At 40.7% G+C, this 12,366-nt stretch overlaps 1 protein-coding gene across 1 annotated transcript in view; it reads right to left on the bottom strand.

Annotated features, from left to right (window-relative positions):
• Nucleotides 1–11,947, bottom strand: part of TMC2 (transmembrane channel like 2) — a 58,580-nt gene extending 46,633 nt beyond the window's left edge. The window contains 5 exon segments of the mRNA XM_077916358.1: nucleotides 726–816; nucleotides 2,769–2,918; nucleotides 7,937–8,276; nucleotides 11,175–11,222; nucleotides 11,673–11,947. Of these exon segments, the coding sequence (XP_077772484.1) occupies nucleotides 726–816; nucleotides 2,769–2,918; nucleotides 7,937–8,276; nucleotides 11,175–11,222; nucleotides 11,673–11,727 (684 nt within the window). The 5' untranslated portion in view covers nucleotides 11,728–11,947.
• Nucleotides 11,948–12,366: the final 419 nt, after the last annotated feature.

The raw sequence follows: 12,366 nt of genomic DNA, 5'->3' as shown, positions 1-12,366 counted from the left end.
CCAAAAAGATAATATAAATAAAATTACATATATAATCCACCACCCACCCTTGACTCCCCTTCACCACATCCCGATTTCTGTTATCTATTATATTGAATCTTTACATTACATTCCTTATCTGAATTATCTTTCATATCTCATTTCAAACATCATTCTTCTTGTAAACTCTACAGTCTTAATCCGTACATTTCAACATATTGTTTTGTGAACAGTGTTTATCTATATAATCTTCAAAGCATTTCCATTGTAATCTTAACTTTTGATTACAGTAACTTTATGGCTGCTGTAAATTTTGCCAGTTGTATATAATGACTCATTTTACATACTCTTTGGAGGGAATTATTTCACTTTTCCATTTACTGGCTAATACTGTTCTGGCAGCTGCTGTAGCATACCAGGAAAAATACTTTCTTTTCTTGTGGAATATCTTTCCCCAAAAGGCCTCAGGTTTCTTTTCTATGGGGCTCCTAAGCATCTTTTAAAATTTCTTCATGTATAATATTCCAGCAATGTTTTACCTTTTTGCAGCCCCACCAGACATGGTACATCGTCCCTTCCAATTCTTGACACTTCCAACATAGGTTGGATTTTAGTTTGTAAATTTTAGCTAATTTCGATGGTGTCAAGTACCATCTAAAAACATTTTCATGAAGTGCAGCAGCAAAGATGCACCATACAAATTACGGAAAAACCTTACATTCATCAGAGTTCCTCATGTCGCTTACCTTTGCCATCATCATTTTGTAGGCATACAACTTTTTTCCTTTGCCTTTCCCCAAGGCACCTTCAAACTTTTCAACAAAAGCTTGAGCCTCCCTAATTTAAAGTTTGAAAAAGTGGTTATATTAACAACAACAACAGCAATAATAGTGCATCTTGGAAAGTTGGCAGAAGCTTTAACACTTACCGTTGTGTTGATCACAAATGCAGTACAACCATTGAAGTCACAGTGCTTGAGTTCTAAAGCAGTGCCAAGGCCTGAATTTCATCATGAAGGAATCTGAAGTCATGTCTGCTGTCATGTTATACAAAGGGGTTCTTATCCAACATTTCTCCTCCATGATGATATTTACACTATAAATGTAAACTGGTTTAATTGCCATGGTTTCTCCTCTCTCAGCACAGTGACTTGGTCATTGTTGCATCATTGTCCATGAACAACTTTCTTAGTAAGATGGCAAGCCACATTATGTTGAGGTAGTCCTCTCTATGTCTCCCTCCCTAGGTACTTCAACTGACAAACTCCAAATGTCAGCTGACCAGTTTACTCAGATTTGAAACTTTCAGTGAGTACTAAAGGATGTATCTTCATCACAAAAGCTACATTTTTTTCCATGAGGGGTTACTGATCTACATGGTTCTCTGTGGTGCCTTGAATTGGTAGGGGCATTGAAGTTACTGGACATGACTCACTTGAGTTCACTAATTTCAGTTGGTTTACTCTTGAGTAGGGCATAATTACAAATAACGCTAGTGGGATTTCAAGAAGTTCTGTAAATGATAGAGGACTATTGTATTGATGAAAACTAAGTGTGTGAAGGTTTATAAAATGCAATATAAAATTAGGAAATGCGTATTTACAGATTTAATGGATGATTGTCAGAGAGGTTGAAGGAAGTCTAAAAGAGAAAATATGTGATTAATTTAGATTGGATACTATAAATGTATGTTGGAAAATTTAATAAAAAAATTAATAAAAAAAGAGTAGGGCATAATTAACTACAACCCTAATTCCTTCTGGTGTGTTTCCTTGATACTTTAGCATCTAGTAACTTGCTCTGCTTTCTCTTCTAGCTCTACATCTGGGTCTTTGTATGAAATAATTTGGACATCATTTTGCACTATATTATTATTATTATTAAAAATATACTGCCCATTTTTCAGTTGAAATTGATGGTGAATATAAAATAACCCACAGTTCAACTGAATCATAAATCAAAATATCAGCAGAAAAATCAAAACTATAATAAAACAAAATGACTAAACATAAATATGCCAAAAAGAGAAAATATTCAGCCAAGGGCCTTCTTAAACAGCCATAATGAACCATTAGGTTTTAAAACAGTTAATGTACACATGAAGCCCTATAATGAACCAGACAATTGGCTCAGTTGTCTGGTCTGAGTGGCAACAGCTGTCCCAGGCAGAATGCTCTCCTCTCACCTGCTGAGATGCCAAGGGCTGAACTTGAGACCTTCAGCAAGCAAGCTGTACGCTGTACCATTGAGCTTTAGCCACTCCCTGATGCTGGCCAGCAAACATTATTAGCTGAGGGCGCATTGCGTCATTCGCTGGAAGAGCCTGGCAGCTGCACTCCACAAATCAGTAATTGGTGCATTATGTTTCCCCTAACTGTTTCCAAATGTCTAACACCTGAAAGCTCTTGGGAAAGGATCACTGTGATTCGTATATATAGCAAAAAGCATAAATAATCAAAGAAGAGCAGAGAGCTTACTTCAACAAGGTTTCTGAAAGCCAGGCATTTAGGCCTGTGTGTTTTAATTGATGCAATAAAATGAGCCAAAGCTGGATATCAGTTGAAGAGATTTCTACTCATCATCTGGCCTTCAGTTACAAAGACCGATAACAGATTCCTGCTTTCAGTGTTCTTCTTGTTAAGGCAACCGATATGGCAAACATTGGTTGCTTTCCCAAAGTGATATAGTGGCTGCAGGGCAGTTTTTGCAGTTTTGAAAGAGAAGCCTAAACACATACCTATCCCTTGTGAAAATGGACATCACTGGGGGGGGGGGGGTGTTGCAGGTTACCTCAGCACAGCTAATTTCTTTGCCATCCGCCAGGGTTTGTTTCTCATGATCGAAATGAGTTTCTTCTTCTCCTCCACTTGCTCCTTTAGCTTGGCCAGTTCCTCTTCGCATAGAGACTCATCGTCTGAGGAGTTGGGAGATGAGGAAGAACTAGGAGCAAAAAGACAAGACCAGGACCAGGGACAGTTCATTCCTTTGTTGATGTGGTGAGTGCTTTGAAACCTTGCATGTATCAGCTCATCAAATGCGTTCAGCTCACCATGTGCAGTCATGTGCACAGGGTCGTGTTTTGTGTTCCATTGCAAAAACATGAGTAACATGTGCAAAAACACTCTGCATTGTAAAACAACGTACAACAATAAATTTAGAAACAATGTACAACAACAAACTGTCTCAGGGAGTTGACTCAGAGTCACCCATGGAACCGAGTTTGGGGTTTTTCATGCCGGACTATTTTGAGTTGGGCGATGGTCTGCGCCTACAGATTTGTACACAGAATCTGGCGACCATCCAGGTCATCTTCTGATCTTTGCCTAACAGCAAAAGGTCATTTTTTTGCTTTTGCGGGAGGTCGGTAAGCCTCGCCAGTAGGGGATCAATGATCTTACTACGTGCCTCTTCATAAAAGGGACATCTAAAGAACAAGTGTTCTGGGCTTCCTATCTCTCCCAATAGACAGGTGCAAAGTCTCTGAGCATAGGGGACTTTTCTAAAAGCTCCATCCAGGACTGGCGAGGGAAGAGCCGAGCTTTTGTCGATTGTAAAGGCCCTCCTTGCATTTCTAGATACAAGAAAGAAGAGATATGCTGCCGGTGCGGCTATCTCTCTCTCGATTTCTCCAATTTTATAGTTGGGGCACCTTGTGCAGTCCTGTTGTCTCTCGGTATCTAATATTCTTTGCCTGACCATGGCTTTTGCCTGGCCCAAGCCCAGACTTAGAAGGGCTTGAGGGGCAAAACCCAGTTTTTGGAGGGTGTTCAGGACTGCAGTCTGCCAGCCTGACTGGAATTGGTCACAAAGGATTAATGGGGCTATCCCTCGGGGGAGCAGATTCAATGTCAGCCATTTGTAGACTGATGTTAGGCAGATGCTAGCCTCCACTCTCATCATCCCCGTTTCCAATCTCACCTATGCGTTTGAGACACATCTGGGGACTTGGAGGAGAGCTCTAAAAAGTCTAGATTGGACTCTCTCAAGGGGGGAGAAAGCAGAGGAAGGCGGACCCAAAAAGGAACCATACAGGAGTTGTGCCAAAGTTTTAGCCTTGTATAATTTTAGAGCTGCGGGGACAAAGAAGCCCCCTTGTGCTCTAAAGAATTTAAGGATACAATTTGCGGTTTTTTCCACTGAACTCCCGATGGAGTTTATGTGTAGTTTGTTGGTTCCTGAGGCCTGTACCACCTTTCCTAGATACTTGTAGTTTGTGACTTTTTCTAATTTATGGCCTTGGAGTTCCCAGCTTCTAAGCTTTGGTTTTTCCCCAAAAGCGAGTATCTTGGTCTTTTGATAGTTGATTTTTTGAGACATTCAGATTCACAGTATGCTGCGAGCTTTCTTAGAGCTCTTTTGAGTCCAATGGGGGTTCTAGATAAAATTACCGCATCATCGGCATATAAGCAGGACCGAAATATGCCGATTTGCAAGCTTCGGTGGGTGGAGTTCTGAGTCATTGAGTGCAGATTCTATGTTACTTAGATAGAAATTAAATAGTAGAGGGGCCAATAGGCACCCTTGCCTGACTCCTTTGAAGGTTTTAATAGGGTCCGTTAGGTGTCCTAGGCGGCTGCACCTGACTCTAAGAGCCGTGCTTGTGTGCAGTGCCTGAATTAGGAGCAGGAGCCTTCGATCTATATTGGTACCCTGTAGTCTGTCCCAGAGTCTGGTTCTGGAGACTGTATCAAAGGCTGCTTTTAGGTCAACGAAGGCAGCGTATAGTGAGGCCTGCCCACCTGATTTGTATTTGTCGATGAGATGTTGTAACGTTAGGCAGTGATCTGTCGTGGACCTTCTGGGTCTGAAGCCCGCTTGTTCTATTGCCAGGATATCTTCATTCTCTAGCCATTCTGTAAACTTATTAAGGAGGTGCTTTCCATAGAGTTTACTAATCACACTTAATAGGCTAATCGGCCTATAATTCGCTGGGTCCCCTCTGTTGCCCTTTTTATAGGGTCTTTTAGTTCTTATGCTCCTACAGTTTTTTTAACTGCGTGTTTTTATTTCTTTTTAGTTCTTATCTGTTTTAATTATCAGTTTTTACCCATCCATTATCCGTGTTTAATCTTGTATTTTATTCAGATGTTTTATCCTATGCTTGTTTCTTTGTCCTAATATGCTCTAACAATTATCGGTTTTAAAAAAACAACCCTGCTATTTTATTTATATCTTTTTTGTTTTGTTTGTTTGTTTTTTATCCTGGTCTGTGACCATAATAAAGTTCATTCATTCATTCCCACTCTGCATTTGATGACAGAGATAGATGGTGTTGACTATGGATAGATGGATAGCTTGTCATGTATCACATACTTTTTGGCTATTGTGTGTTCAGTAAACATGTGATTTGGCTGTAAACATGTGATGTGATGGTAGATGTAAGATACTGGGTGACTTGGTCAATATTATCCATTATTGATAAAGGATGGAAATAAGGATGAAATGTGGACACTGATGCCTGAATACACAACAGACTACAGTGGTACCTTGGTTCTCAAACGCCTTAGTTCCAAAATGCCGAAAACCCAGAAATAAGTGTTCCGGTTTTTGAATGTTTTTCGGAAGCCGAACATCCACTGCAGCTGTCAGCTATTGTTTCTGGGGCACCTGCACCAATCAGAAGCTGCACCTTGGACTTCCGGAATGGATTAAGTTTGGCTCTTTTGTTTTTGCTATTTATTTTTTGTTTTTGAGGCTTTTTCGGTAAGTTTGTTTTTGTTACTGTGTGGAACCCAGTTCAGCTACTGCCTGATTGTGTGACTGCGGAAATGGATAAAAGCCCCCCATCCAAACAACGACTATCAGTGCAGGTAAGAATTTTTTAATTTTTTTTTAATCATCTACAATACTGTCTTATTTATTTTATAGTACTGTACATTGATTATTGCTTTCATTTTATGGATCAATGGTCTCATTAGATAGCAAAAATCACAACAGACTACAGTGGTACCTTGGTTCTCAAATGCCTTGGTTCCCAAACACTGAAAACTCAGAAATAAGTGTTCCGGTTTTTGAATGTTTTTCGGAAGCTGAACTTTCAATGCGGTTACAGGTAGGTAGCCATGTTAGTCTGCTGTAGTCGAAACAAAATAAAAAAAATCCTTCCAGTAGCACCTTATAGACCAACTTAGTTGTCATTGGTTTGAGCTTTTGTGTGCATGCACACTTCTTCAGATACACTGAAACAGAAGTCACCAGACCCTTATATATATTGAGAGGGTGGGAAGGGGTATTACTCAGAAGGGTGGTGGGAATGGGTGATTGGCAGATAGGTGTGGTAAACCTGTTGACGACTGTTAGTGACTGCAGATGGTCTTACAGGAAAAAGCAAGGGGTGAGATGGCTAAAAATAGCTTTTTAGTGGTTAAGAAAGCCCAACAGAGACTCCATCTCCTCAGAGTATTGCGAAAGAAAGATGTCACATCAATATTTGATGATCTCCTTCTACCGGTCCACAATAGAAAGTGTCCTTTCATACTGCATCATGGTGTGGTATGCTGGTTTGACATCAACTGATAGGAAGTGCCTACAGAGGGTGGTGAATACAGCACAATATATTATGGGCTGTCCCGTGAATCTGCTGGATGAAATAGCGGAAGAACATTGCCTCAGGAGAGTGAGGGAAATTCTCAGAGATGAGTCACACCCTGGCCAGCACTTTCTTGATCTCTTGCCCTCAGGCAGAAGATATAGAAGCATGATTAGTCGCACCAACAGGGTAAAGAACAGCTTCTATCCATGGGCTGTTAGGCTGCTGAATGAAAAGATAACAACAGGGCAACTGACTTTCGGGTTTGGTGGGTGTGCATCAGTAAATGAGGGGAATTAAGACTAAGAGAGCTGAGTGGGAGGTGCTCGTGTACAAGTGACAATAAAGTATTTCAATTTCAATAATGAGATAAGAATCCAATGTCTCTATTCAGACCAGGTCTCTCCATGGTTTTAAGTTTGGTAATAAGTTGCAATCCAGCAACTTCTCTTTCCAGTCTATTTCTGAAATTCTTTTGTAATAAGACAGCTACTTTGAGATCTTGTATAGAATGTCCTGGGGGACTAAAGTGTTCTCCTACTGGTTTCTCTGTCTTGTGATTCCTGATGTCAGATTTATGTCCATTTATCCTTTGACGTAGGGTTTGTCCTGTTTGTCCAATATAGAGAGCTGAAGGGCACCATCCAATAAAGTTGTCGGCTATTGTTTCAGGGACCCCAGCGCCAATCAGAAGCCGCACCTTGGTTTTCGAACATTTCAGAAGTCAAACAGACTTCCGGAACGGATTAAGTTTGACACTTTTGTTTTTGCTATTTATTTTGCGTTTTAGTTTTTGAGGCTTTTCCAGTTAATTTGTTTTTGTGATTGTGTGGAACCCAGTTCAGCTACTGATTGATTGATTGATTGATTGATTGGGTGACTGCGGAAATGGATAAAAGCCCCCCATCCAAACAATGACTATCATCAGTGCAGGTAAGAATTTTTAATTTTTTTTATCATCTAGAATACTGTCTTATTTATTTTATAGTACAGTACATTGATTATTGCTTTCATTTTATGGATCAGTGGTCTCGTTAGATAGTAAAATTCATGTTAAATTGCTGTTTTAGGGGTTGTTTTTAAAAGTCTGGAACAGATTAATCCATTTTGCATTACTTTCTATGGGAAAGCGCACCTTCGTTTTGAAATGCTTTGGTTTTGGAATGGAATTCCAGAACTGATTAAGTTTGAGAACCAAGGTACCACTGTATTTGCATTACTCCTGAAAGGCACACATCATTAAATCTCATTTTATCTTCGTGGAGTACACAGAAGTGGTGCTGGGAAAGCAATGGACTCCACAGATGTTTATTTTGCTAAGAAAAGCAGTGATTTAAATGTTTGTGTGCCACTCAGAACTGATAGAAAAGCATAGACTTTTTGTAAATAGTTATCTGTACCCAAGGCCCAAATATCAAAGTCCTTAAGCATATTTTATGCTCTTTACCTCTCATCTGCATTTTTCTTTTTCTTCTTCTTCCCTTTTGTTTTCTTGTTTGCAGCATCTTTTTGCTCTTTGCTGGAAACAGTTTTTCCTCCCTTATTCTTGCCTTTTGCTGTTTCCTCCATTTCACTTTCTTCATCTCCATCAACATCATCCCCTGCTTTCTGATTTTTCTTTTTATTTGTTTTCTTCCTCCTGGAACTCTCTCCATCATCCTCATCACTTTCATTATCAGCATCCCTCGCATTTTCTTTTTTTGTTGCCTTAGCAGTTTCCTTTGTATTCCTCCTTCTGACTATCGTTTCATCCTCTTCCTCATCTGTATCTAAGGGAGAAATGCTTGTTTTCAATAAAACTCCCATCAGTTAATACGGAATAGCCTACTAGTACAGACAAGTAACCAGATGCATGAATATACATCCTCAATGACTGTCGTGGTCTCTGGATCAGTCTTGTTTTTGTATCACACCACTATAACAGACTTGTGCATCTATCGTAATAGTCAAGTGCCCTAAAAGTTAATAATACTATTATTTCAAGTATGTTAGGAGAGACTTTTAAGACATTCACATAGTAGGCGATACCATGGGTGATTCCCTTATAGGAAATTTGTGGGTTATTTTTTTAAATTGCTAATTACAATAACTGAAAACAAATAGAATAGACAACATCAACAAAACAAAACAAACAAACAAAAAAAGCCACAAATGAAAAAAAAGAAAATTATCAATCCATAATACAAAAGTCCAAACAAAATTACATATAATCTTGTCTTTCCTCCACCCGTATATGATTTCCCTCTCTCATTTTAAGTTTGATTGTTGTGTTATTAATATTATTTTACCTTTATACCTCTTATAACCAATTCCTCCTTATCTTTACCCTGCAAACTTCATTCATTGCATATCGATACATTTATACCAGAACAATATTCCTATCGTATACCCTTGACTGAAGAACGGTACACTCCTTCTATCTGGGATGGTCGTCCTCTTCCATCGAGCATGGAGCTTCGGGAGGGACACACATGGAGCGGTGAGGGAGGAAGGGGATCTAGCCAGCCAGATCAGCTGAATCAACCCTGGCGATCAATGGGGTGACAGATGTCACAGCCAGATTGCCCTCACATCCATATTTTTTCATATACTCCTTTACACAATCCCACTCTATGAGTTTTTGGTCTGTTTCTCCTCTTATCACTGCTGTAAGTCTTGCCAAAACTATAAATTTGTGAATTTAGTACTCCATTGCAGCTCCACTCCCATGCTTAGCCCTCCAGTATTGATTTAGTATTTCACCAGTGCCACAGCACAAAAGTATCAATGCAGTATTACAAAGAACTCCCTAACTGTAAGTGGAGTTCATTGGAATCAGCTGCCTTTGAGTGGTGATGGAATCTCCTTGCTCTCAGATTAACGGGTGGGCATGTGTCTGATAGGATGCTTCAGGTCCAGCACACTTTGATTCTTCTTTTGGGATGAAGTACAGTAGACCCTTTACTTACGGCCGCCTCTACTTGTTTTTTCATTGGGGGAGTTGTTGCAGGTTGTAAAGGTGAAATCCCCAGTTCTTTGCAACATTGTCTTGTAAGTACCATCTTCGTACTCGGAAATAAATAGGGCTATTTTATCCAGCCCACAGCTTTATGGGCTTTTCAATGGAGGTGGTTCAAAGTTGATTTAAGTAGCTTTAAAAGGGAGGGGAGGTTTAAAAGTTAACCCAACAGCTCCCAGAGTCCTTTACTGATAAAAGTTGGCAGATATTTTCAGGGTAATTTGGTCATTAGAGTTCCTACTCATGCAGCAGAGACTCAGTTGAGACTTGACCCGGTGCCATCTTCCTCCCATCCCCTACTTGGGACCGATCCAAGTTGTGACCGCGGCAAACCCGAAAGTAAATACCGGGTTTGCTGCGATTCGTGCACGTGCATAAGCGGCTTCTGCTGTTCGTGCACATGCAGAAGCGGCTGCCGTTGTCTGCACATGCGCAGAAACATGCTGCCGCCGAATGTGCCTGCACACAGCGCTGCTTCTACTAGCGATCCGGATTAACTTACGGACGGACCTCCAGAACTGATTACGTCCATAAGTAGAGGTTCCACTGTAGATGATCTACTGTACCCCTTCCAAACCACTGACATTGTCATTTACACTAAGAACGTTTGACTCAGCCCATAGAATAGAATCCCATTGATCTAATAGGCAAAAGTACTTCTTGATAAGAACCAGAGACTGTGTATTAAGGCAGAGGTAGCCCATGAAGGTCAGCGGTTCAAATCACCACGACGGGGTGAGCTCCCGTTGCTCTGTCCCAGCTCCTGCCAACCTAGCAGTTCGAAAGCACGTCAAAGTGCAAGTAGATAAATAGGAACCGCTCTGGCGGGAAGGTAAACGGCGTTTCCGTGCGCTGCTCTGGTTCGCCAGAAGCGGCTTAGTCATGCTGGCCACATGACCCAGAAACTGTATGCCGGCTCCCTCGGCCAATAAAACAAGATGAGCACTGCAACCCCAGAGTCGGTCACGACTGGACCTAATGGTCAGGGGTCCCTTTACCTTTACCTTTTAGCCCATGGGCTGCATCTGGATCTGCAATTTTATTTTTCTGCTCCTCCAGTTTGTCACTTTGATTTCGCCTATGGTCCTGCATTGTTATGCCATAATGTCAAAAGGCTATGTGGTTTTGTAGCCTTCCAAGAGCCTTCCACCCCAGTTTTTAACCATTTCCATTTTGACAAAAAACAAACAAACTTTATGGGTCTTCCATTATCATGCCATGATGCCAAAAAAATGTTTTGTGGGCTCCTAAGGAACCCCCAGATTTGTCCGTATTTTACAATTCTTATTTCCCCCCTAATAATATATATATGTTTATACTGACCACCCCACGAGTTCCCAGCTGCAATTGTGTGACGCCAAAACATTTTCATGGAAGGCGAAAGATATATACGATCTGAAGAGAAACCAGAGCATTTTTGGACGCACCCCACCGCCACCCCCAGTTCCTTTTGGTCTCGCTTTTGGCCCAAACCATCAGCCTGAAAAGGATTAGCCACCCATTTTAAGGCAAGCGCGCGCGCACACCCCCCCCCCCAATGTCTGGCAATCACTGAACAATTGCTTATGTCACTGCCTGTATGCATCAGTTTATACACACTGCATATAATTCTTGGGAAAATAAATTCTTTAACACCATTAAAGGCAGTTGCTATTAATCTATCATTTACCTTCACTTTCTGAGTCGCTCTCCAGTTGGCCATCTATCTCCATCCCGACTGCAAAACAGCAAACGGAATGATCACGTTTATTGTTAGTACTTCAGCAAAACAGTAGATAAAAGGGGGTGGGGAAAACATCTCCTAACTTTGGGCTAGAGAAAATAATAATAATAATAATAATAATAATAATAATAATAATATTTTATTTATACCCCACCCTCCCCAGCTGAAGCCGGGCTCAAAGCGGCTAACAACAGTAAAATAATATAACATTCTAAAATCATTTCATTATAAAATCAGTTCAAATCAAATCAAGTTTAAAACCATGTACAATTCTATTTTTTCCTGCTTTGCTATTCTTAACAGTGTGCAAATTACTGATTTTCCTTTTTCTTGCAAAGGAATCTCAAATACATATTCATTGAGCATTGGGTATGAATTTAAAGCCAAGTTATTTCCCACAAGGTCCAAGAAATGGTGACCAAATACAGGTGATTCCATACAAACCATCTTCCATAATGACCTCTAATTCACATTTCTCCTTCTTCTTCTTCTTTGGCATCTTTTTCTCTCTGGCTTGAGGATATTATGGCCACCAGTTATATATATGCAGTTGCGTCCTAGGCTGCCTTCTTCGACTACCTACTGCTGTTCACAAAGCACTGCCGTCAAGTCAACTTGCCACTACTAGTTCTCCCAGACATTGTTCTTCTGTTACACAGCCGCTTCAGCTTACAGACTGCCGGCTGAGAGGAGATTCGCGGTACCAATCCTATCCAGCCACTTTCAGCTCTGATCTTTTTTCGACATGGAAAGCACCTGTTGGCATTACATTGCACAACATTACTTAAACATGAAGGAAAGCCCTTTGGAGAATGCTCTGCGATGTCTTTGGAGAGCAATGCAAATTCTAGTGTACACAGCACTGTGATGGCTTGAGGTTCTCATTCATGGCAGAAATGTTTGCCAAACCCTTTGCGAAACTTGAGGTGTTCCTGGAGGGGCCGGGCCCATGACTCACAGGCCCCAGATCTTTTTATCTAAGGGTCTCCAATATTTCTGGGTGAATTATGAAGAAATGGAGCATATGGAGGGTATTAGATGAGCGTAATGGAATTGTTCCGGAGCAGAATCTGTTGGAAAATTGGGAGCAAATGAACAGATTTGGGGTGATCTGGTTGGCATTCAAATTAAAAGAAGA

Source organism: Podarcis muralis, chromosome 12, assembly GCF_964188315.1.
Source record: "Podarcis muralis chromosome 12, rPodMur119.hap1.1, whole genome shotgun sequence".
NCBI lineage: Eukaryota > Metazoa > Chordata > Lepidosauria > Squamata > Lacertidae > Podarcis > Podarcis muralis.
Note: the sequence above shows the minus strand (reverse complement) of the source record. Positions and strands in the feature narration are given on the sequence as shown.